The sequence below is a fragment of the Trichechus manatus genome, unplaced genomic scaffold, assembly GCF_000243295.1.
Source record: "Trichechus manatus latirostris isolate Lorelei unplaced genomic scaffold, TriManLat1.0 scaffold00011, whole genome shotgun sequence".
Taxonomy (NCBI): domain Eukaryota; kingdom Metazoa; phylum Chordata; class Mammalia; order Sirenia; family Trichechidae; genus Trichechus; species Trichechus manatus.
The window spans coordinates 21,372,608-21,399,454 of NW_004443947.1; the positions used below are offsets into that span (position 1 = coordinate 21,372,608).

Genomic DNA, 26,847 nt, shown 5'->3' on the forward strand with positions numbered 1-26,847 from the left:
GGGAAAAAAAAAAAAAAAAAGCAAAGTAAGAATAGTTTTCTTTGCTGTATGGTGAAGAAACTGGAGATCAGCAATGTGAAGGGACAGCTCAGCATAGCAATAAACCGAAGCTAGAATTTTAACCTTCGTGGCCATAGCTAACCAGACTATACTTTTGCTCTTCCTGATAGCCCCAACTAGGTCATCAGTACCTTCAACTCCATTAAGTGCTTTCACGGACTCATGACAGTTTTAGTTGTATGTTATTGATATGATTATTTATTTAATGTCTTTCACCCTAGGACATATGGGCTATAGAATTACACTTATTTTTCTTACATAATATCCCACTATCTACATGGGATTGATGGGTAGGCAAGTGGATAGGCCAGTGTGCCACATTGTTCTCCTGACTATAGCCATTTAATGGTTTTGTTCTCTCACCTTAGCCCGCTGCCAGAAATGGCCCTCTCAGTGGACTCGTCTTGGCACCGGTGGCAGTGGCGAGTCAAAGATGGCCTCCCCTGGTCTGCTTCAGAAATTACACCACTGCTGTCTCCAGAGAGGCAGAGGCAGAGCTACAACCTGAGACAGCAGCGGGTCGTGTTCCCCAACAACAGAATATTCCACAAGGATTGGGAAAAGGTCTCCAGGAGATACTCCAGCAACAGAATCTGCACAACCAGATATACTCTCCTCACCTTCCTGCCCCAGAATCTCTTTGAGCAGTTTCACAGGTATACAAGCACTTGACACAAACACTTTAAATGAGTGTCTGCCACTTAGACAAACTTGGAGATCCTGCCTTCTGGTGCCACCTTTGCTTTCATATCCAGATGAAATAGTGCAGGCACCCATCCATGTGCAATGAGAAGTCTATGTCATTCATTCATTCATCAATCAACAAACACTTATTATGTTCTGCTCTGTATCAGGCCATGTGTTGAGTGCTAGAGATACATGAGGGGAAAAAAGAGAGAGACACTGACCTTGCTGAGTTTATTGTCTAGTAAAAGAGATAGACATTAATTTTTAAAATCATACAAATCAATGTAAAATTATAACTCAGATAATTCCAAGGAGAGGTGATGGTGCTATTAGAGGGAATAATACGGAAATCCGGTCTAGTTAAGGAAGTCAGGGACAACTTTCCTAAAGAAGGGATGATTAAAATATGATCTGAAGAACAAAAACACATTTATTGGATGAAAATTGGCAGAGAGAAATCACAGAAAGTATCCAGGAGACTGTTCCTCCAGGCAGACCTGTATGTGCAAAGGCACCGTGGCAAGAAGGAACAAGATGTACCTGGAAAACTTGAAAACACAAGCCATTCTCTTGAGATACTATATGAGAAATAGTTTTATAATTTTAAAGCTAATTATATACTTTGATATCCTAATTGTGTAATTATTCTTATGAGCTACCATTTACTGAGCAACTTCTATGTTCTGTATTGTGCACCTTACAAATGTTATCCTATGAAATATTTAAAATAACAGTTCTTTAAAGTATGTAGCACTATCCCCATTTAACGTAAGAGGAAACTGAGGCTCAGGAAGGTCACACAACTAGTAAACAATAGGGCCAGAGTTTGAATCTAGATCAGTTTGGCTTCAAAACTCTTACCGTAATGTTCTAAATAACACTATCATTTTGGTTGGTAAGAGTCAACGTTAAGAAAGAATTAGGATGGCAAGTACATTTTTCTTTTGTCTCCATGGCTTGCCCTCACACTTTGCTTGCCCCTTCCAGGTGGGCTAATCTCTATTTCCTGTTCCTGGTGATTCTGAACTGGATGCCTTCCATGGAAGTCTTCCACAGGGAAATCACCATGTTACCACTGGCTGTTGTCCTGTTCATTATCATGGTCAAGGATGGCATGGAGGACTTCAAGAGATACCTTTTTGATAGAGAGATCAACTGCTCCCACATCCATATATATGAAAGGTAAGGGAAATCATACCTCTATTTTCTCTCTTGCAAAGAAGTTATGCAAATTTATCAGCATTTTCAAAGGATTGGCCTTTCTTCTCATCTTATATTTTCTTAACCAGAACCAAACTAGTTGTCATGGAGTCGATTTTGACTCATGGTAACCCCATCTGTGTCAGAGTAGAACTGTTCTCCACAGAGTTTTCAATGACTAGTTTTTCAGAAGATCACCCGGCCTTTCTTCCGAGGCACCTCTGGGTGGATATGAACCTCCAAACTTTCAGTGAGCAGGCGAGAGCACTAACTATTTGCATTACCCAGAGAACAGTCATTTAATTCAGGGATTCTCAACTAGGGATGATTTTGCCCCTCAGGGGATATTTGGTTATGTCTGAAGACATTTTTGGTTGTCATACTATGAGGGAGGGTGCTGCTGGCATCTAGTAGGTAAGGGCCAGGCTGCTGTTAAACGTCCTACAATGCACAGGACAGCTCCCCACAACAAAGAATTATCTGGCCCAAAATGTTAATAATGGCATGGTTGAGATGCCTTGTGTAAACACTCACATTATTAAGCACACACACACCAAAAAAAAAAAAAAACCTGTTGCCATCAAGTCGATTCCAACTCATAGCAACGCTATTAAGCACAAGGATGTTATATAATGAAGAAAACCAAAAAGCCAAACCTGTTGCTGTCAAGTTGATTCTGACTCATAGCGACCCTACAGGGCAGAGTACATCTGCCCCATAGGGTTTCCAAGGAGAGGCTGGTGAGTTTGAACTGCTGATCTTCTGGTTAGCAGCCAAGCTCTTAACCACTGAGCAATCAGAGCCCCGTATTATTAAGAGTTGGGTTAAAATTTCAGGAATTCAACTCTGTGGTTGACTAGATCATCTCAGAAGACTAAATTCAAGAGCAAGTCTTTGGAGGGCCTCAGGCAATGCCTCTGAAACAAGAAAATATATACCCTGCTTAAAGCATCCGAGGTTCTTAGCTTAAAATCCTTGTTTTTAGAACTTAACCAGGTAGGTTTTAGGACCCAGAGTTAGCCCACCTGTTCTTGGCTGCCAGGTGGAAAAGGAAGATACCTGTGGGTGACGTCTACATTCCAACAGGTGGAGTTCTCAAACAAGTAGAAGGAAGTGGCCTGGCAGAGTACACACCTGTTCTCTACAAGCTCTTTCCTTTTCATATCCCTCCCCTGGTGTTTCTATGCAGCGTTTTGTTTTTAATTTTCCTTTTGAAAGAAGAGAGAGAATTTTCAGCAGAGAAGACAAGTGAAAGATGTGAAGGACTTGGCTTGCTGACAGCTGAACAATGGAACTGATCAGGGAAAAAACTCCCTTACCGGGAAATGCTAGGCTATGAGAACGAAAGAAATAAGATTGAGCCGAGATGAGAAAGGAAGGTAGGAAAAAGCGAAAAAGGAAAGAAGACAAGAAACGAGTGGTAGTTTCCAACCTACCCTTTGAAGAATGGACCTACAAGGAGAACCCCAACAAGCATTATCGTGGGAATCAGATTAAGACCAGCAAGTACACTGTATTGTCCTTCCTACCTAAGAACATCTTTGAGCAGCTCCACCGGTTTGCCAATCTCTACTTTTTGGCCATTGTGGCTCTGAATTTTGTCCCCGTGATCAATGCATTCCAGCCTGAGGTGAGCATGATTCCAATCTGTACGATTCTGGTGGTGACTGCCATCAAGGATGCTTGGGAAGACTTCCGGAGGTTCAAATCCGATAGAGTGATCAATAACCGAGAGTGCTTCATCTACAGCAGGTAAAGCAAAAATAGTAATAAAACCCAGGAATTCTTGCTGGCCCAGCTTTGACTTTTCTGTGGCTGCTAACACAGTCACTTCTGTGTATGGAAGGGATGGGGTAGGGAGAGTCATTATTTTCTCCTAATGAAGCTATCCAATTACAATCCCCCCTCCACCCACCCCCATAAGGGTTATAATTAAAAAGAGGATTGTGTCAGTTGTTCAAAATTAGGAGATCTTTGTTATGTGGCATTTTCTCTGCCATTTCAGATTTGTTTAGCATTTAAGAATTTTTCATAAATTCTCATCTCTTAGTTCAGTGTGGCTATGAGCACATTTGAGCGTGCCTGGGGGCCGTCAGAGGAAAGATCATCACTGTTTTTCAGAGAGGAGTAGCGCACTGTGTTAGGAGAGCCAGCACTGGAGACACACTGCCTGGGCTGAATCCCATTTCCAAACCTTATTAACTACATAACCTTGGGCAAGTGACCTAACCTCTCTGAGCCTCATTTTGTCATTCATCAAATTGGAATGCTTCCTGGGGTGGTCGTGAGAATTGGGTGAGATAATCCACCACAGAAAGTGCTTTGCACTCTGCCAGCATAAATTCTCAATAAATGCAAGGTACTGAGACCCTGCGTGACGCAAACAGTTACCACTCAGCTGCTAACTGAAATGTTGGGGGCTCCAGTCCACTCAGAGGCACCTTGAAAGAAAGGCCTGGTGATCTACTTCCTAAAAATCAGCCACTGAGAACCCTATGGAGCGCAGTTCTAATCTGACACACATGGGGTCGTCATGAGTCAGGATCGATTCAATGACAACTTTTTACTGTTGCTTTATTTTTACAAAGTAAAGCTCATATTAGCTCTATCATCAAACCTATCCTTGAGCTTCCTCTGACACTGTCCCGGTTTCAAAGTGAAGTCTGCACACAACCTGTCTTGCCACATTATCCAACACCATTTTATACATGTTGTTGTTTTATGAAAATTCCATTGAACAAATGACCAAATTGGGTCATTAGAGAAAGGGCATGCTTTCGGTCAGTAAACGAGAAAGAGTTATCGTGTGTCTCAACTTTGTGACAAGTTGTGTGGCCCCAAAAGGTGGATGAGAGCTAAGTCTTGGACTTACAAAGGAGAGGTTACAGTGACCAAAAGTGTTTTCTGGGCTAGCAGTTAACAGCCTTAGATTATTGACTCACAGCAGATAAGGGCCTTACTCCTTGCCAAGTAAGGAAACGTTCGTCTCTCTCAAGGAGCACCACAGGCCTATCTTGTTCCCTCTAGCTTTATCCAGCACAGTGTCACAGAAGTTCCACAGGTGCTCTGGTCATTGTTTAAATGAAAGGGCCTCGCTTTGTGTGATGCACAGTAGCCATTTAGGGACTGCTTACTTCTAAGGAGCCCTGGTGGCTCAATGGTTAAGAGCTCAACTGCCAACCTTTTGGTTTGCAGTTGAAATCCACCAGCTACTCCTTGGAAACCCTATAAGGCAGTTCTACTCTGTCCTATAGGGTCACTATGAGTCAGAATCAACTCAATGGCAATGAGTTTGGTTTTGTTTTTTTGGTTTACTTCTAAGGGAGTCCCTGGGTGGTGCAAAAAGTTAATGCGCTTGGTTGTTAACTGAAAAGTTGGAGGTTCAAGTGTGCCCAGAGGTGCATCAGAAGAAAGACCTAGCAATCTACTTCTGAAAAATCAGCCACTAAAAACCCTATGAAGCACAGTTCTACTCTGACACGCTTGGGGTCGCCGTGAGTCAAAGTTGACTCAACAGCAACTGATTTTTGCTTCTAAGGAGAGTTCTCTTCCCTGGGGAAGTAACAAGTAAATAGCTTGGAACTGGACAACTAGAGGGTATATAATCTGAAGTCCACTTGGAAAGTTATAGCCAGGGGAAGTTTCCAAGGAGACTGTTTGACACGAGATTTTTCTCCAGAGAACCCCTAAGATAAACTCCATGCTGACCCTTGGCATCAAATGGCCTTCTAGCCTCTTTTCTGGGAGGGCAATAATTGTGCATCTAAAAGAATAAATTTTTGTTTGTTTGCTTGCTTGCTTCCTTCCTTGCTTGCTTGTTTGTTTTTTGCTAGATCTAATTGTCCCTGAGTGGTGCAGTTAATGTGCTTGGCTGCTAACCAAAAGATTGGCATTCAAGTCCACCCAGAGGTACCTTGAAAGAAAGGCTTGGTGATCTACTTCCAAAAAGTTAGCTATTGAAAATCCTGTGGAGCAGTTCTACTCTGACACACATGGGTCACCATGAGTCAACAACTGGTAATTGTCTTGACTGTTGCAAGCACACTGGATACCTCGAGGTGAGATTTAGTCACCCTCACCTTTGGTAAGGAAATTATAAACAGAAGAAGAACTGCTGAGGTGTGAGGCCTTTCTTTGAAGAGGCTGTTTTTAAGAAAGCAGTGTTTTTCTTTTGAGACCAATCCACACCATCACTTTCTGTTTTCCACCTCCCCACACCCCAACCCCATACAATATGCATAGTGGTGAACCAGGAAGCTGGTTCCTTGAGGAGGAATGTACATGGACCACCATGAGTCTGGTCCTGCCAGAAATCCTCAGCCCCAAGCATGCCTGAGTAATGGGCCTGTTCTTGGGGATAATCTCAGAGTTGATCAATCCATGGACTCACCTGTGCTGGGTGCTGGCCTGATCTAGGCCAGTCTATTCTATTCTCAAAATAGCTTCCTGGGAACATCTGAAAACCAAGGTGATAATGATCTTAGAAAAAGGAGACATTAGTTTACCAGCTCCCTAGTAGGGAGGAACATAGGGGGCTTTAAGACAGTATTTCCCAAAGTGTATTCAAAGAGACAAACCAAAAAACCAAACCCATTGCCATCAAGTTGATTCCAACTCATGGCAATCCCATGTGTGTCAGAGTAGAGCTGAACTCCATAGGGTTTTCAATGGCTGTAATCTTATCGAAGTAGATCGCTGGGCCTTTCTTCCATGGCACTGCTGAGTGGACTAGAACTGCCAACCTCTTGGTTAGAAGTCAAGCACAAACCATTTGTGTCACCCAGGGACCTTAATGACAAAGAGATGGTCTCTAAAAAAAAAAAAAAGTTCATGACCAAAAATGTATGCTGGCTCTCCTGACCCATGGCACATGAAGGACTAAGAGAAGGTACACAGTAACTTCTCAACATTGATTAACTCTCTGTTACTGAAAGCTTACTGGACCTTGGAAATATTTTTTAATGCTTATTAATATTTTTGTTTGGGGAATTTTACTTTTTCAAGTATAACTATAGGGCCCAGGCAGGTAATTGAATGAAATGGCTGGATTAAAAAAGAAAAGCATTATTTGTGCACTGATAAATTGCAATTGACACTTGGCATCAGTGTTAGGGTGCAATAAGGTGTGGTGGAGACTGTGAAAAACTGAGGAGTTTATGCCTTCACCCTAGGAGGCTAAGCTGGCCACTCAGCTCCAGCTGTTTGTTATCATGTGGAAATACAGGCCTAGCACTGCCAGATTGTCTCAGTTTTATGGCGGGGGGAGCTATAAATTAATATTTTCATGTAAAATAACTTGATATGCTTTTTTTCAAATATTTACCACCTATTTTATTTGACCTAAAGTTCTTATCTTGCCTGTGATTCCCCATTTTGCAAACTTCTGTTTTACGGTATCCTAGGAATCTAGAGTTTCTGAAAAATAATGATTAGGTTCTTCTTTTGAGACCTGCCCTCAGTGAGGGAACCTCTTTGGGCAGAGAGGGAGTGTGACCTTCAGGTGAGAATGCAGGCCTGGAAGATATTCTCTAGGCACAGATCAGCGACTAACTATTAATAGCTTGGAAAAGTCATTTAAATCTCAGGATCTCAGTTTCCACTTTTAGAAAACTTGACAGTTGGACTAGATTGTGACCTGTGAGATGCACTATGAAAGAACAGAACACACAACCAAACAAATCTGGGAAATATTACATACTTAATGCTTCTCTTAGTCTAATAATGCGTATTAATATAATAAAGGTTCTGGGATGACCCAATGTGAGTAGCCTATTCAATTTTGTTTAATTCAGCTGTATCAGGTGGGATGCTCTCTGCGGCAAGCAGCAGAAACCTCAACTCAAATAGATTTGAGTAAAGGGACTTTGTTGGCTTAAGTCACTAAAAACTTTCCGAGGTGGGCAGACAATCAGACTTGGGAGCCAAAACTATTAAGCTAATTAGCCTTACACTAGAAAAAAACTTAACTGAGATTATTACAATCTTTGATCTATTACCTATTTAAAAATTTAAAACATGCTTCCTCTAAATATCTGAATTAAATACCACCATGTGATAGATTTAAAGGTGATGAATAAAGACAGGTTATTAAAAGAAATATAATAATCTGTAAGTATTATTGTTGGCCTGTTAATCAGATTTAACTAAATCTAGATTTAACTCTTGATGATCCTCTTCATCCAGTCCCCCTCTGTGTCATCTTGATCCTTACGCAAACTTTCCTCATGGTAATGAGATGGCTGCAGCAGCACCATACTTCACATCAACACATGATAACCCCCAAGGGAGAAAGAAAGGCACTTCTAGAAGCCTCTTGGAAAGTCAAGGAAACTTACTCTCAGACCTTCTGCACATCTCAATGGCTCCCAGTGGGCTGCATGCCCATCTCTGAACCAGTCCTTATGGGTGGGAGTGGGATTATGCTGATTAGATTATATCTGAGCCATAAGTCCCACCCACAAAGCCCAGCATGAAGTAAAGCATACAGGCTACACAGGGAAGGTGTTAGACCCAAATGAAAATTGAAATAGTTACCTAGAGAAGAGAGAATAGATGTTGGGGAGGCCACATCCATGTCCTCAACACTATCATGTTAAAATATTTTTTAGTCTAGACTCTTTGTAAATTGCTTTATACATATTTATAGAAACATATTCATTTTGGAACATTCTCTACTATCTATCCCTAAAGTCCTTCCAACTCTGAAGTGGATTGATTCTATGAAACATCCCTCCAGAATGGGAAGCTAGGAAATGCTAGAGAAGTGTTCGTTATTATCTTAACTGACAGATGCTAAAGGGCATTGCTTTCTTCCACATATTGATATACTTGATGGGATGTCAGGCCAAGAATACAAGATCTGAGAGGGCATTTCTTTTTTTCCAAGCAGCAACATAAAAGCTTTTATCTCCAGCACTGGCTCTATCCATTTTGTCTTGAGTTCACACGTTTGAGAAATTGATACCCTTTTTTTCTTTTTTGTGCAATTGAATACTCGGATCCTTAGAATTTTGCTCACAACCTAATGCCATGCATTATCCCGCCTAGACTTGTTTATGCGGTGGGAACATGCCTTTCTGCAAACAGCAGAAGCCTTGTTAACAGAACTACAATCCTGTTAGAGCATTTTATTTTAATATAGCAATTGCGCTTGTGGTCTAAAGGTGACCCATTAATCAGATTTCTGGAATGACTTCAAGGAGAGATTAGCTTCAGAATTGTATTAGCTTACTTTCTCCCAGGGTTCAGTTTAATGAATCTAGAAACCATGCCCAGCAAGAGATTTGTGTTTTTCCACCCAGATTAGTAACTTTTTATTTGTATTCAGAAAACATGTAGGAAGAAAGGAGGAGGGTGAGCTGAGGGAATCTAGGATGATTTTTGTCCCTATACTGTAATGAAGCAAAAGCCTTCCAGAATTTCAACAGCCAGTCACTCGTTTCTTCATCTGTTCAGAAAATATTAATTCGGGATGTAATGTGCATCACTGCCTTGGCAGGCAATGTGTGACCTCTAGAGGTTCTTTGTCAAGGGGTCATGAGGAGCTTGTAAACAGCTACACTGTCCCATGCACTTTGATAGCCTACGTACAAGGGGACGCAGTAGTGCAGAGGATGTGATGACTCATGTGTCTGCAAGAAACATCGAGGCTGTAGGAAGCCTTCACGGAAGAGGTGACATGTCAGGAGGGCCTTGAAGGGTGAGCAGCATCCAGACATAGGGAACACGTTTCAGATCACCATTTCGTGTGTCAACTTAGAGGTTGTATGTGTGGCTTATGTGGGTATCAGAAAGATCAGGACCGACAAAGTTCTGAAACTTAGGAGAAGAATGACATAGGTCAGAATTTTCAGATATCTGACACTTCTTAACCAAGACTTGGAATCTCCCTTCTGTAAGGCAGGTGGCTGTAGAACACAAAAGTAATTCCAGCTGCTCCACAAGAGGGGCTGGTCTTCTGACTGCATGGCATGGAAGTCGTCATCTCCCAGCAGTGGTAAGCTCTGCTGGGGAAGAAAGATGCCTGGCCTGCAACCTGTTTTCATTTGCATCTTAGTTTCCGTTCATACTAGTGTCTCCATTGCAAATCCTGATGTATTAGTTTCCTAGAGATGCCATAACAAATTACCACTGTCTGGGTGGTTTAAAACAACAGAATGCATTCTCTCACAGTTCTGGAGGCCAAAAGTCCAAAATCAAAGTGGTGGTCAGGATGCTTCCTTCTGGAGGCTCTGAAGGAGAAACCATCCGTGCCTCTCTCTTGGCTTCTGGTGGCTGCCAGCAATCCTTGCCGTTGCTTGACTTGTAGCTGTGTCACTCCAACCTCTGCTTCTGTCTCCACATGGCTTTCTCCTTTGTATGCCTGGGTCTCAAATTTCCCTCTCCTTTCTCTTATAAGAACACTTGTCATTGGATTTAGGGTTCGCCCTAAATCCAGGATGATCTCATCTTGAGATCCTTAATTACATCTGCAAAGAGCCTTTTTCCAACTAAGGTCACAGTCAGGCTTTGAGGGTTAGAAGTCAGACATATCGTTTTGGGGGCCACTATTCAACCCACTACCCCTGAGAATGAGGAAATTAGGGTCCTAATTAACAACTTGGCCTAAAGGAAGCTACTTAAACAGCCGGGATCCCATTTCTCTCATCTTTGAATAGCGATCATAATCTCTTTACGGTATATTTTGTGAAAAGATGTGAAGATGACATGCAAAAGGACTTGAAAGTAAAGGAGCCATAGAAACAAACTATTAGAGTGCAATGTCAAAGGAGAGTGAGTACAGCAGTCTCTACAATGATATTTAAAACCTAGCATCTTACTGGATGCTTGATAACAATGGCTTTGGCATCAGACCTGGGATTGTCTCAGAGCTGCCACTTACTAAATGTGTGGCCATATACAGTTACTTGATCGCTTGAGCCTCCATGTCAACATCTGTAAAATGGGACAATACTAATACCTATTTCTCAGGGTCATGTGGCTTGAATGAGATAATCTTTTAAGCTGCTTAGTAGTTCAGTGTCTGCAACATGAGTTTAAAAAAAAAAAATCTGTTGTCATCAAGTGGATTCCGACTCCTAGTGACCCCATAGAACAGGGTAGAACTGCCTTATAGGGTTTCCAAGGAGCGGCTGGTGGATTCGAACTGCCGACCTCTTAGTTAGAAGCCATAGCACTTAACCACTGCTCCACCAAGGCTCTACAACATAAGTAGCACTTAATAAATTTTTTTTTTAACTTGAAGTCACTTTCCCTCCAAATTATGTAAACTTCAGCCATCGGAACTAATGCCAGGCCCAGCCTGAGCCTTCATCTTTCTGGCTACCTTCCACATACATACAAGAGAGGAGTTGCTAATTCAGTTGGTAAAAGCTAAGAAGATTCACTGGGCCATTTTCTCCAGTGGACAGGGCTACAGTGTTTTAAAAACAGAAACCTCTGCTTGCTCGCTCAGGCTCTCTCATTTACTTTTTTATTCTATTGGCGGAAATTTTAAATCAGAATTTGGGAAACCCTCTTATACTTGGCCCTCTTTCTCACCTTCCCTTTCCACAGCAAAGCTAAGTACACCTGTAACAAGATTTAGATTCAGGGAGGGGATGTAGGTGGCCCCATCTAGCCCAGAGTCTAAGCCACTTGTTCCAACCTAACTTCTAGCACAGCGTGTACCTTAGAACATCATACTTGTACAGCTATTAATAAAGTGGTTATTTGGTCCCCATTCTACTGTCGTTTCCTCTGAATAATAGTTTTCTGGGAAATCCACAAGGAAGTGAGGTAATTTGCAGGGCAGAATTTAGGCTTTGCCAGGGCCACTCTAACATCAAAGTACTGTCAAAAATCCTTCTTCACCCCAAAACGACATCCTGGAATTGCTGCAGGTATTAAATGAAATGTTGTTGGATGCCATCAAGTCGACTTTTGACTCATAGCAACCTCATGTGACAGAGTAGAATCATCCCATAGGGTTTTCTAGGCTGTAGTCTTTACGGGAGCAGAACGCCAGATCTTTCTCCTGCGTAGCTACTAGGTGGGTTTGAACCACCAACCTTTCGGTTAACAGCCGAGCGTTTAACCATTGTGCCACCAGTGCTTCTTTTAAATGAAATAATGTGTGTAAAATACTTAGCATCTGCCTGGCATTTGGTAAAGAGTCAGAACATATTAGCGAAAATATTGGTAGGGAGAGTTCCATAACCTTGATAGTCAGGTGTCTCCATGAGCTTGACTTGAATGGAGGAAGAAAGAAAGATCGTTTGGCTGGAGTTTGGAACTGCATGAGAGAACACAAAATCTGTAGTCATAGAATTTGACTCCAAGCTCTAATAACATAGCAAAAACGAACCTGAAGGAAGAATCTGAAAAATGTAGACAACAGAAACATACAGTGTCATTTAAAGCGTGACTATGAAAAATGCCCCCGGCTGGAGTTTAGAGATCAGTAGAACATTCTGTCCAGCCGTCAGGCCTTTGCTCTGCATTTGGCATCTGCAAACCAGGCTCCTCTTTGAAGTGTAAATTTTGCAAGTGCCCACGCTGCTCCCACTGCCTCGCCCTAGGCTCACAGAAGGCCATAAACCATTTGGGCCAATTCAGCCTGTCATTTCAAGATAGAATGTGTTAGGTCCTCCCCAAAACTTGATAGGTGGAAAAGTCATAAAACAAGAATTCAAGTGTCCCTGAAGCTCTGCTCTCGTGACAACAATCATGATTTGTATGTCAACAGGTGAGGATTTACAGCCTCTGTTTTGTCATTAAGGCACTCACAATTCCAAAAGGCGAGGCTTTTGTTCTCAACACAGCCTCTGTTATGTTTATGCCACCTACTTTGTAGGCTTCCACTGTTTTTGTACACATTCCCAGGCAGAACCGAGAGACAACATCGACATGAAGTTTCCTCGGCTGTCACTCATACATCACAGCGAGCACGCACGCACACATACACACTTTCACACTCACACATTACCTAAGGGACAAATGGCCAAAATTACCTATGTGACCCCATGTAAGTTACATAATCTTTTTGGGCCTCAGTTTCTTCATCTATGAAGTAGAGATAATAATACTACTAATAAAAGTTATCATTAGGCAGTTAAATGGTACATAATGCAGGGAACGTGCTGGGCTTATTGTAGTGCTCAATAAATATAAGCTAATAATGTAATAACCAATGGCCATCAAGTCTATTCCAACTCATGGTGACCCCATGTGTGTCAGAGTAGAACTGTGCTCCATATGGTTTTCAGTGGTTGATTTTACAGAAGCAGATTGCCAAACCTTCCTTCAGCAGTTCCTCCAGGTGGGCTCAAACCACGAACCTTTCAGCTAACAGCCAAGCGTGTTAACCATTTGCACTACCCAGGGTTCCTTGCCAATAATATAATATCACATTATTATTAGAAGTTTCTACTGGGAAGTTCATAACAAAAGAGATAATTAGAAGTTAAAATGGCTAGAGGTTAGGAAAAGCTTTGCTTCTACCGCCTCATGTTCAAGACAAATCTAGCGGGAGTTAGTAAATATCTACTGAACACTTCCCACGTCCCCAGGGAGTAGAGAAATATAAGACCTAGCTCTCAACAAGCTTATAATATAGTTGAAAATAGAAGACACGTGAAATACTTAGGGAACAGGACCATAGTAAGCAAGGGACCATGGCAACAAGAGGCAACAAGATTATACTACACAGACATGACCCCAATGTTCCAGGCCTTACTGGCCTCTGGGTGCTAATGGGGTCACATTAATACAAATCCCCCAATGACAGTGGCCCTTAGCCTAACTGCTGATTTGGGACTTCAGTCTTCCCACCCTAATCCCCAAGGCCCCCAGATACCTGCTCATCCTCAGGTAGAGTGGCTATCACTCATGTCCTCCAATATTTCCTGCCAAGGCAGGGCTCCTGGTCCTCTGGCCTCAGCTGTTCCCTATGGTGCTTTCCTGAGTTCTCCAAGCCTAAAGCCCACTGCACCCCCAGTCCCACTGTGATCTGCAGTGGACACAAAGGTACAGGCGGCAATGGATAGTGAGGTGGGGAGGACACAGGGCACTCATTGCCCTTTGCCCCAGGCCCAGGCTGTCTTTTTGTAAGTTCTCTGCTTCTGTTTCATGTCCTGAGGTCAGGGTGGGGACTGAAGGTGTACTGTCCATTCTCCTTTTTAAACTCCTACTCCCTCTTGCCAGGCTCTTCCTTCAGCCAGGAAAACCCCACACATCATTCTTATCAGCTCAGGAAAAGAGACAGCTATCGTAGTCTGTGGTCGACAGTCTCCACAAGCAGTGATCCTGTTTGGCTGAAGCTAATAATAACTATAATGATAATCATAACAGCAGTAAATGCCATTTGCTGTGAGGTTACTAAGCACTTTATATATGTTATCTTCTCTAGCTCTCACTACAACCTATAGAATAGATTGCATTTGTCCCATTGGACAGATAAAAAACTGAGAGTCAAAGACGTTAAGGAGTGCATTCCAGTACATGTAAGAGATAGTTTCAGATTTCAAATCCAGTTCATCTGACCCCAAAGCCCTTAACCACTCTGTGATACTGCCTCTAGCTCAATGCAAAAAAAAAAAAAAAAAAACAGTTACCATTGAGTTGATTCTGACTCATGGCAACCTCGTGTGTATCAGAGTAAAACTGCGCTCCATACAGTTTTCAGTGGCTGATCTCTCAGAAGTAGATCACCAGAACTTTCTTTCTAGGCACCTCTGGGTGGACTCAAACCTTTAACCTTTCACACCATTGCCCAAATGCTTGGGTATTACAAGTATGCCTGAAGCAGCCAGAGGCCCTTGGCTCTCCTCCTTGGAGCCATGGAAGTAACAGAGATTCCAGGCCAAGCTTTGTTGCTGTACAGCTTGGTCAGGTCACTCCCCTTCTCTGAGCCTCAGTTTCCTCATCTGAAAATGGAGATCTATCAAATCCCCTCTAGCTCAGATGTTAAGGAAGGAGCTTGTCCCAGCAGCCAGGCTCCAGAGACCTCTGTCACCAATCTACTGAGCTTGTGTACCTCTTTGCTGGACTTAAGAAAAGGTTTGGATTTTTTAGAATCTCTTCTGTTTGCAGGGTATTGTACACCTGGGCCCAAGCCAAGGAATATAATCATCAGCATAAAGTGGGCGACCCAATAGCATGAACAAAAAAAAAAAAAATAGTGCCTGCAGAGTGGTGGTTGACCCTCACTATAACAATCATCATCATCAAGGTCCTCATAAAGGAAGCTTGTATTGATTGAGTTCTTACTATGCAAAGGCCTGAGCTCAGTTCCTTACACAGGCCATGTCACCATTCCTTTCAACAACCCTCTGAGGCAAGTGCAAATATTACCTCCAACTGACAGGTGAAGAAACAGAAGGTTTGAGAGGTTAAGTCACAAGATCACACAGGTACTACTAAGTGGTGAAGCTCAGATTTATTCAACTCCACTCTTAATTCCTACTGGCACTCATTTTTCCTGGCCCTCCCTTCTCACTCTGAGCCTGGTGCTCAGGCTTTCTGAAGCACAGCCCAAGTCAGCTCATCATTTTATTTTTAATAGGAAGCCCCAAAAGACAACAAATCCCCCTGGAAAATCCCCTTGACTCCAGCTTCCTGAAATCTTTTTGATGAGATCCAGATACTTGAGAAATGGAGGCTTAAGCATCCTCTGCCCCTCTATTTCCCCTTTTCACCTGCTTCCCCACAGCATCCAGTTGGTTACAAATATCTCTTGCTGTTTATTTACCGCTTAATAAGGCCTATCTCCTCTCAGAAAGCCGTTTAGCACTGCACCACTTAATTTCTCCTCAAGGCAGAATCTGCCAGATGGAGTCTTAGTCCCAAGCCACGTTGATTTGTCTTATTTTTAAATGGCGTTGAACATTGCATGGAATTAAAATAGCAGTCAATTCCCAGGTGGGGACTCACTATGCTGGGGGATGATCAAGAGAGTGTGGACGCGCCCACCTGGGGCAGCTATTCCAAAAGTGCTGGATTAATGAGAGAATGACTTCCACAAGCAGTTCCTGGCCAGCTGCCGGCCGCATCTGGGCATGACTCAGTGCAAGGCATGCCACTTTTCCGCTTCAGCTGGATTAGGCCACTTATCGCCTCTCCGGCTGGACCCCCTACGGCTGTGTGACCATAACATTTCCACAGACGTGCTCCTCTCAGTTGAGGAGAAAGAATGGGCCCCAGGTGATCAGGGACCAGCATAGAGTGGCCCCATGCAAGAGGAAAATGTCCCTGATGTCACATTTGTTTATCCGTAAAATTCCAAACATTTCCCTCTGATCCCATAACAAAACTATGTTTGGGTCGATATAAATATAATTCTTCAAATTGCTGTTGTTGTTGTTAGCTGTCCTCAAGTTGGTTCCAACTCATGATGACCTCATGCACAGCAGAACAAAATGTTGCCCAGATCTGCGCCATTTTTATGATCGTCGGTATGTCTGAGTCCCTTGTTGTGGCTGTTGTGTCATTGAGAGTTTCCCTTGTTTTTACTGACCCTCTGCTTTACCAACCATAATGTCCTTTTCTGGAGATTAGTCTTTCCTGATGAAGTCTCCAAAGTAAGCGAGCCAAAGTCTTGCCATCCTTGCTTTTAAGGAGCATTCTGTTATGTACTAGTTAAATTACTAAACCATGCCACCCCCTCCAAAGAAATCTGTTGGTAAAACTAACACTACAAAATCATGTCAATCTCATAGTTTTGTTACTTTGGGCAAACAACAGGGAATCCTGGAGGCATATGAGCCTCTGTCTGAGAAGCTCAACCCCAGGGGTTGTCAAGCTCTGTCTTGGGGAAGGTAAACCTACAATCGTGACTGGGAATGTTCCTTCACTACCGCATAAAAAATTACTTCTAAGAGAAAGACAGAGGCAATTTTTACCAGTACAGTTATCGTCTCCTGGGATCCAAGAAATACTACAAAGAAGACAGAGACTGGTCTGACTTCAGCTTCCTGAGTGGCTGCGTTGACCTTGTGATGCCCATGATTGTAATGGGAATTGACAAGACAACACTCCAGCCAACAGTGACTAGGGTGACTGTTCAGAAAAATATACGTACCATAAACTCATTTCCACAACTCTCCATCTTCCATCAGCTTAATAACCCACATCCTACAATAAGCAGTGGGGTCCTTTATTAGAAAGAAGAAAAATGAGATTCAATGGTCATGAGTAGTAGTATGTTGGCCTTGCCTTTGATATGTCTATGTATGCAGCAATCCCAACTAACATTTGCAAACCTCCTTCTGAATCAGGCTGCTCTGGACATGTTAGCAAACAGGATATTGCTCGGGGCCAAGGGGGTTCTCCCTAATCAAATTTCAAATACTAGGTGGAATGCTGATATTCTAACCAATATCCCATCGTCCCCAAGAGAATTGTCCAATAGAGCACAAAAGTCAAAGAATGAAAGAGTGTAGACAAGCAGATTGACAAATTTTGTTCCTTAGAACAATTTTGCTGTAATAGTTAAGGTTCCTTTTTTTTAAAGCACCCTCTCAAAAAGAAAAAGGGGTGGGGGAGGAGCAATAGAAAAAGCCATTCCCTCCTTCATCCTATGAAATTCCTTTTCCCACAGAGAGAATGGACCATTCTGATTCCTTTCAGTAACCTTATACTTGGATGTTTAACAGGAGTTCCTAGGGCTGCTCTGAAGAAAAAAAAAAAGAATCTTCCTCTGGTCAGCAGAGAGACTGTGAAGGGTCTGGCAGTAAGAACCACACTCCTGGTGGAAGAGTAGCCACATTAAACACATGAATAAACAAACAGATAAATGTGTTTACAAAATGACACCAGGCAGAGCTGAAGGATAGAATAAGTGGTGGATTAAAAAAGTGCTTTGAAACTTGTTATATGCTTTTCCATGTAAGGAAGAATTATTTCTAAACCGCTACAGACACATTGGTCCCCGAAATACTCAGAAGTGGTCTCAGTAGCCATTTTGATGATCTTGCCCATGGACTGATTGAATGAGCAGCTGCTGCACTGCACTCCCCAAAGCCATTGGCATGTCCGCAGAACCCTGTGGTTCTTTTGATTTGCATGGCTGTTCCTCAATTCTAATGTCCCTGACTATTTTATAGATGCTGCTCAGATTTTTCCTTGGCCTTCCACATGGAAGCACCTTCATTGCAGGGGGCTGGAGGACTTCTCTGGGGATCTTTGATGGCCAGAAATATGGGGTCTTAGAAGGGCTTGTCTGAGGTTCTCCAGAAGACCCCAAGAACGTAGGGAAGAGACCAAACCCCTCAACCTCTTCAGGGACTTTTGTGAAATCAAAGGAGAAAAATGGAATTGTAGTCACGTCTCTTTCTCTGTGGAAGAGTGAACTTGTCGTGTCCAGGCAGTGATGCTCAGATTCCAACAGAAACAGCAACAAGAACATGCCCACAGGGCCTCAGCATCAGTGGAGAAAAACAGCAAAGGAGGACCTGCTCTTCCAGGCCTAGCTGGGCTCAAAGGCAACCAGCTCAGTTAATAAAGACCAAATGTGGAATATTGGTTTGGTTCCAGATCCCGCATGTAAAGAGAGACATTTCCAAATGCCATTTGAGACTGAAGAGCCCACACTTCCAGGGAAAAGAACTTGTAACTGTGTTACGCAAGGGATAATTAAGGACACCTGCAAAGTTAAATTTGACTTGATGAATACCTTACTTAGAGAATAGTGGAAGATGGAATAGATCAGATTTGCCTAAGAGAAAAGAACCAGTTAAATATTTGGCTAAGCAGAAAGGAGACTCTCTGAAACGAGAGCTCTTTGAAAATGGAATGTATTGTCTTGGAAAGTAGTGAGTTCTTTTACTGGACTTGGAAAAACTGAGGCTGTGATGCCTCCTGAGAGGAGGTTTTGAGAGGTGGAGGGATGTTTTAGAGGAGGCAGGATATTGGAGGAGTGAGAACAGTGGGCTTTGGAATCAGTGTCCAACTGACCTGGGCTCAGGGTTCAACTCTTTTTGTGAGACCTTGGGAAAGTTTTCTTTGACCCTCCATTTTCTCATTTGTGAAATGGATATGATAATGTCTACTCTACTGGGTTATTATGCAAGTAAATGAAATATTCATTAGCACTAGTGCTTGGCGTGTTAGAAATGCCAAATTCGCAATTGTTGCCGCCACCGTTATTATCTGAGCTTGATAAATCGGAGAGTAAGATAAAGTGAAATAATTTCCTCCAATTTCTTCAGTTCTCTGGTTCTGTAATTACTGTGGGTCCCAACTGTCAAAGTTCCTGATGCTTTCTTCCTATATTCCCTGACTACCCAGAGTTTTCTATTTCAGCACAGCTCCAGATCTTACTAGACAATGGCCTATATCCTCACCTTTCCTACTTCCACTCTCCTCCCCATAATAGCAAGCAAACTTTCCTATATCCCACTTCCTCTCAACCCTGTTTTCTATGGTGATAACTGGCTATTCTGGTAAATAATGTATATTGAGGGTACTATATTAATACTATATGATATATACTATATTAATAATACTATAATATACTATAATAATACTATATTAATAATAATATATATTATACCACATATATAGAGTCTGCGGGTGTTGCAAATGGTTGCAGGTTCAAGTTCACCCAGACAGACCTCGGAAGAAAGGCCTGGCAATCTACTTCCAAAAAATCAGCCATTAAAAACCCTACTGAGCACAGTTCTACTCTGACACACATGAGGGTTTCCATGAGTCAAAGTTGACTCGACAGCAACTGGTTATTAATATGACAGGTATAGTTACCTTCTCCCTTAAACTTATGTTGCTAGGAAACAAGTTCTGAGCACTGTACCCAGTCAACAGCTGGCAGTCAATTAAAATTCTAAATAACCATAAGGACAGATCTTTTAATAGTGGAATTCTATAAATTATGCCTAGGAAGAAAGACCTGGCAATCTACTTCCAAAAAATCATCCAGTGAAAACCCTATGGATCACAACAGTCTGATCCTGTTGTGAATGGGATAGCCATGAGTCAGGGGCCAACTCCACAACAGCTTACAACAACATAGATCAGACCTAGCTTCTCTAGAGAGATTATTACAGTGGTCATTTGGGGCAAGGGGGAATACAGAGCAGCCTCCTGACAGGCTGACTTGAGTGATATTTAGGTGCAGGTGGGCCCTTCCCCAATTCACTTGCTGATTTTCTGAGGAAGCTTAAAGATCACTCTGACCCTTCTCCTTCTCTCACCCAAGAAAAGAGCAGAGCTACATGCAGAGGCACTGGAAGGATGTGCATGTGGGAGACTTCATCCAAATGCGATGCAATGAGATCATCCCAGCAGACATCCTCCTCCTCTTTTCCTCCGACCCCAGCGGGATCTGCCACCTGGAAACCGCCAACTTGGATGGAGAGACAAACCTCAAACAAAGGCGTGTCGTGAAGGGCTTCTCCCAGCAGGTAAGGCTCTTTCTCAGATCATCAGGGGTGAGGACAAAGGGAAGAAGAAAGCCACCTCTACCAGAAAATTGGACTTAACCCCGAAGATGGAGAAAGTAGAGGATGGCTCCTTCTCCCAATCACTTTAGATATATTTAATCTTTCAAGTAACACTCTGAGATTGATATTATCCCCATATTACTGATGAGGAAACTGAGACTAAGAAAAGTTAAGTTGCTTAATGACTCAGAGTTCCTACATGGGGCTTTGTCTCCAAGTTTTCTCTCCTTTGCTGTCCTTGCCACATTCACCAAATCACCCAAGTGTTTGAAAAAGGCAGGGCAGGATCTGATCAAAGTTCACACAGTCATTCTAGACCAGCAATAACAATCTATTTCTGGGCTCAGAGCCCTGTGGCCTGCCCTCTTGAGCAGAGGCTTTCAAATTTTTGACCATAACTTACAATAAGAAAGACACAACACACAACACACACACACACACACTTGCACACACGTGCCTATAAATGTGTGTGTGATTGTGTAAAACTGAAGTCTTAGCCCTATTATATGCAAAGCACTCTGAGACTTTCTAGACTGTTCTATTTCATATATTTTTTTTAAAAGTTCTGGGAGCCCAGAAGCTTGTGTTTGCTTATAAATCTCCCCTTTAGCCTCCCCATCCCAAATGTCTTCATCACAATCCTGAGTCTTTTTTACTCTCTCTCAGGCAGTTATTTCAGTGTCGTTGAGTTTCAACCAGCCACTTTTCTTCTTGTCGTTGGCAGCAGCTGCCAAGCCGTTTCTTGTATATTACCTAGTCGGATAGTTTGGGATTTGGCTAGAATGAAGAGTCAGGCAAAAGGGTCATTCACACTCCGGTGCTATAGACCAGCCAATTTAATAACTTCTCTCAAACTCTCAAACTCTGACTCTGCATTCTTACAGGGTACTTGGCGTGATGATTTATTTTTAAAAAAGGGGCGGGGGTTAAATTCGTACGTGAAGGGAAAGAGATTAATTTGAACTTGAAGGTTTCCAGGGTTCTCTATTCTGTTTCAGAAACCCTGGCAGCGTAGTGGTTAAGAGCTGTGGTTGCTAACCAAAAGGTTTGCAGTTCCAATCCGCCAGGCGCTCCTTGGAAATCCTATGGGACAGTTCCACTCTGTCCTAGGGTTGCTATGAGTCAGAATTGACTCGACGGCAATGGGTTTGGGTTTTTTTGGTTTTCCATTCTGTTTCAGTTCCTGATTCTCCCCCCTCACCTTGCTCAAGTGCTTTTTACCATTTCTATAATAATAAAGAACTTTTATTGAGCCCTTACTAAGGGTTTTACATAATTATTTCGTTTATCCTCATAACAACCCAGTGAAACAGGTAGTATTGTTGTCCCCATTTTACACAGAAGAAAACTGCGGCAATGAGATGTTAAGTAACTCGTCCACAGTCACTGAGCTAGGAAGTGTTGGAGCCAGAATTCAAAGCTAGTTTTTCCAGAGTCTCAGCCCTTGAAGTCTACATCTCCCCTGCCCTTGGTTACCTTGAGTTCACCCAGAGGCACGTATTTGAAAGCACATATTTAAATATAATTTTCAGTGTTCTTTCCACATATAAGTAGCAGGTGGCAGGAAGAATAAAAGTTAGCTCAGTCTGCTCCCGAAGAGGAGGAATTTTGGCTGCTCTTTGCTACCTTGCCGCTCCCTTACATTCTTAGTGCCAAAAGACCTCTGAATATGGGTAGAACTCACTTCTGGTTAACTCTGTACAATCATATTTCCCAAATGGGTTGAAAGATGTTAATGAGAGTTGCAAGAAAAATAAATATTTCAGGGTCAAATAAGATCAGAAGACAGTTGGTTACAAGCTTTCAAATGTGTGTACTGCCAAACTTCTCAGATACTTTAATAAGCCCATGTACCTTGTGAATTCCAAAAGAGGGGAGGGGGCAGGTTTAAGTATGTAGTATTTCTAAACATTTAACCACCAATTAACCAGTTGCCAGCAAGTCAATTCCAACATATGGTGACCCCATGTGTGTCAGAGTAGAATCGTGCTCCATAGGGTTTTCAGTGACTGATGTTTTGGAAGTAGATCACTAGGCCTTTCTTCTGAGGCACCTCTGGGTGGACTTGAACCTCCAACCTGGATGTTTATACTACCCAGGAACTTCATATTTAACCATAGAAATCTTTTACTCCAAGGAACATATCCCAGGACTATTGCAGGAGTAGATGGGGATACAACCCCTTTGGGATTTGCTGCAAATACATGACAGGGGTTTAGGATGTATCATAATTTCATGAGAAGCTTTAAAAATATACATTCATCCCTTCCTACCACCATCACTAAATTATGATTTACCAGGACTGAGTAGGAGCCTGGGAACACATATTTTGAAAATGTTGCCCCGGATGATCCCAATATGAACCTATCACCACCTCCTTGAGAACCTGTACAACAAAGGAAAGTACTATCTATAAGTACTTCCAAAAAAACACTTGTCATAACAATAATGAGAACAAAACCACCATTTATGGCCTTCTTACTACATCCCAGTGCTTTTGCATGCATTGTCTCGTTTAGTCCTCTTACACCCTCCGGGAAGTAGGCATCTGAGGCACAGAGAAGGCAAATCTTGCCAATAGTCCTACAGAAGATTTTGAACACCAACAAATCTGGTTTGTTTGGAAATTTAATGTCTTGAGTAATACATATTAGTGGTTTTCATTAGTGTGTTTGCCCTCCAAATTTCTATTTTCTTAAAGATTTTCATCTTACTGAAAGGGTTTTTACTAACCACAGAGATTTTTGGAGACTTCACACATATACCCAAACCCATTTCCACCATCTTGTGGAGGATAAGAGATGACTATATCCTGTCAATTCAATGTCAGTAAAGACAAATGCTGGTCCAACTCCCCTAGACTGGCATTTCTCAAGACTGAGTCTGACGAACTCTTATCCCAAGAGATAGTTCTTAAAAAAACATGGTCCATGGTTAAATCACTCAAGAAGCCTGTGCCCAGCAGACCCCCTTGAAAGTACGTCAAAGTATTAAGTCTCTGAAAAGATCTGTAGTCTACAGGCCTGTTAACCTTTGTTTAACCCTGAGCTCACCAAATATATTTAATCTCAGAATCATTTTTCAGCACAAATACTTTTTAACATACCTATGGAATATATTTGGGATGTATTACCTAGACTGCAGTACAGACATGCTCACAACAGGTGAGGAGTGACAGAGAAGTTACATTCCTCATCGCTTAGTTCATTCTTCCCTTTCCTGTCTAGATTCAAATGAGACTATAAACATGAAAGTGCTTTTTTAAAGGATCTTTGACCTGTCAAGGAATGCAAATGGTTAACGTGCTTGACTGCTAACCAAAAGGTTGGAGGTTCAAGTCCACCCAGAAATGCCTCAGAAGAAAGGCCTGACCATCTGCTTCCAAAAAAATCAGCCATTGAAAACCCTATGGAGCACAGCTTTATTCTCACACACATGAGGTCCCATGAATCAAGTTGACCCAATGACAACTGAATACTGGTTCCTCCTGTCGCACTGCAGATCATTCTCAAGGTTGTCCAAGAGTTGGTTTTAATATCTTTTCCTCAGCATTCAACTTGGACTTTTTTTTTTTTTCAATTGGAACTTGTATCATGATGGGCCATCTTTGAGTTCACAAAATGATCGACCTGTTTTTGAAGTATTTATTCCTACATCCAAGTGGGAAAGGGCATGTGGGAGAAAGGGAAGGAGACAGAATCCAAATTTCAGATTATGCCTGGGTCTACCCAGCAGACAAGAAGATTTTATTACAGCATTAAATTGTACAGTTTTTCTCTTTGGTGACATTCAGATACCTGAAACCTCTTATTTAAAAGGGTTTCCTAGATGTGCACTAGGGATATGACATGTAATAATGAATATGCCATCTGTTTTGGTAAATGGAACAGTTACCAAAGCCAAAGAATCAGACATGAATTCTTCCAATTAGTATTTCAGATAAAACACATTCCTGATTATTATCCAAACTGTTGAAGCCAAAGTCCTACTGACGCGAGTGTCAGAACATTTCCCAGAGCCAACCAGGACTTTGTAACATCAAGTGTGAGCCATGGACAAGTTGCGTTGGCATCACCTGAGAGCTTGTCAAAAATGCTGAATCTCAGGCCCCACCCCAGGCCTAATGAACCAGAATCTGCCTTTTAACAAGATCCCTAGCTTATTCATGTGCGCATTCAAGTTTGAAAAGCATTGGCCTGAGGCATCATTGATTAATGATTAATGAGGACACAATCAACCAACTTGACTTCATAGACATATACAGAACACTCTACCCAACAGCAGTAAGTACACATTCTTTTCCAACGAACATAGAATGTTCTCCAGAATAGACTACATCCTAGGCCACAAAGCAACCTTCAACAAAATCCAAAACATTGAGATAATGCAAAATTTCTTCTCTGACCACAACGCCATCAAAGTATAAATTAATAAAAGGAAGAGCATGGAAAAAATATCAATTACATGGAAACTGAATAACACCCTGCTTAAAAACCACTGGATAATAGAAGAAGTCAAAGATGGAATCAAAAAATTCCTAGAATCAAACGAGAATGAAAGCACATCATACCAAAACCTTTGGGACACAGCAAAGGCAGTGCTCAGAGGTCAGATGTATAGCAATAGATGCACACATCAAAAAAGAAGAACGGGGCAAAATCAAAACATTAGCTACACAACTTGAACAAATAGAAAGAGAATAGCAAAAGAAGCCCACAGCAATCAGAAGAGAGGAAATAATAAAGACCAGAGCAGAAGTAAATGAAATAGAGAATGGAAAAACAATAGAAAGAATCAACAAAACTGAAAGTTGGTTCTTTGAAAGTATCAACAAAATAGACAAACCATTGGCCAAACTGACAAAAGAAAAACAGAAGAGGATGCAAATAACCCAAATAAGAAATGGAATGGGAGACATTACAACAGACACAACTGAAATAAAAAGGATCATAACAAAGTACTATGGAAAACTATACTCCAACAAATTTGAAAACCTAGAGGAAATAGACAAATTCCTAGAAACACACTACCTACCCAAACTAACACAAACTTAAGGTGAAAATCTGAACAGACCCATAACAAGAGAAGAGATTGAAAAGGTAGTAACAAAAAAAAAAAAAAAAAAACCTCCCAACAACAATAAAAAAAGCCCTAGCCTAGATGGCTTTACTGGAGAATTCTACCAAACATTCAAAGAGCTTACACCAATACTACTCAAACTATTTCAGAACACAGAAAAGAAAGTGACACTTCTGAATTTATTCCATGAAGCCAGCATAACGCCGATACGAAAACCAGGCAAAGACACCACAAAAAAAGAAAATTACAGACAAATATCTCTCATGAATATAGATGCAAAAATTCTCAACAAAATTTCTAGCCAATAGAATTCAGCATCATATCAAAAAAAATTAACACACCACAACCAAGAAGGATTCATACCAGCTATGCAAGGATGGTTAAACATTAGAAAATCAATCAACATAATCCATTACATAAATAATATAAAAGAATCACATGATCATCTTCCCTGATGCAGACAAGGCATTCGACAAAGTCCAACACCCATTCTGGATAAAAACTCTCAATAAAATAGGTATAGAAGGGAAATTTCTCAACATAATAAAGAGTATCTATATCACACCAACAGCCAACATCATTTTTAATGGAGAGAGGCTAAAAACATTTCCCTAGAGAACAGGAACAAGACAAGGATGCCCTTTATCACCACCCCTATTTAACATTGTGCTGGAAGTCCTAACTAAAGCAATAACGCAAGAAAAAGAAATAAAGGGCATCCAAATTGGTAAGCAAAAATACAACTGTTCCTACTTGTGGACGATATGGTACTATACATAGAAAACCCAAAAGACTCCACGAGAAAGCTACTGGAACTAATAGAAGGATTCAGCAGAGTAGCAGGATACAAGATAAATATGCAAAACTCAGTTGGATTCCTATACACTGTTAAAGAGAATGATAAAAAGGAAATCAGAAAAGCAATATCATTTATAATAGCCCTTAAAAAAATAAAATACTTAGGAAAAAATCTAACCAGGGCTGTAAAAGACCTATACAAAGAAAACTACAAAACACTACTGCAAGAAACCAAAAGAGACCTACCTAAATGGAAAAACATACCATGCTCATGGACAGGTACATTTAACATTGTGAAAATGTCAGTTCTACACAAAGCAATCTACAAATACAAAAAATGCAATCCAGATCCAAATATCAACAACATTCTTTAAAGAGATGGAAAAACTAATCATTAAGTTTATATGGAAAGGGAAGAGTCCCCAGATAAGTAAAGCACTATTGAAGAAGAAAGCAGAAGGACACGCACTACCTGACCTCAGAGCCTACTATACAGCTACAGTAGTCAAAACATCCTAGTACCGGTGCAATGACAGATACATTGACCAATGGAACACAATTGAGAACCCAGATGTAAATCCATCCA

The 26,847-nt window shown here is 41.6% G+C and overlaps 1 protein-coding gene across 1 annotated transcript in view; it reads left to right on the forward strand.

The window, feature by feature from the left end:
* The first annotated feature begins 441 nt into the window (after nt 1-441).
* The window catches only part of ATP10B (ATPase phospholipid transporting 10B (putative)), a 117,437-nt gene continuing 91,031 nt past the window's right edge, over nt 442-26,847 (forward strand). The window contains exons 1-3 of the mRNA XM_004371237.2: nt 442-716; nt 1,735-1,929; nt 20,141-20,345. Of these exons, the coding sequence (XP_004371294.1) occupies nt 442-716; nt 1,735-1,929; nt 20,141-20,345 (675 nt within the window). The remainder of the gene's footprint in view (nt 717-1,734; nt 1,930-20,140; nt 20,346-26,847) is intronic.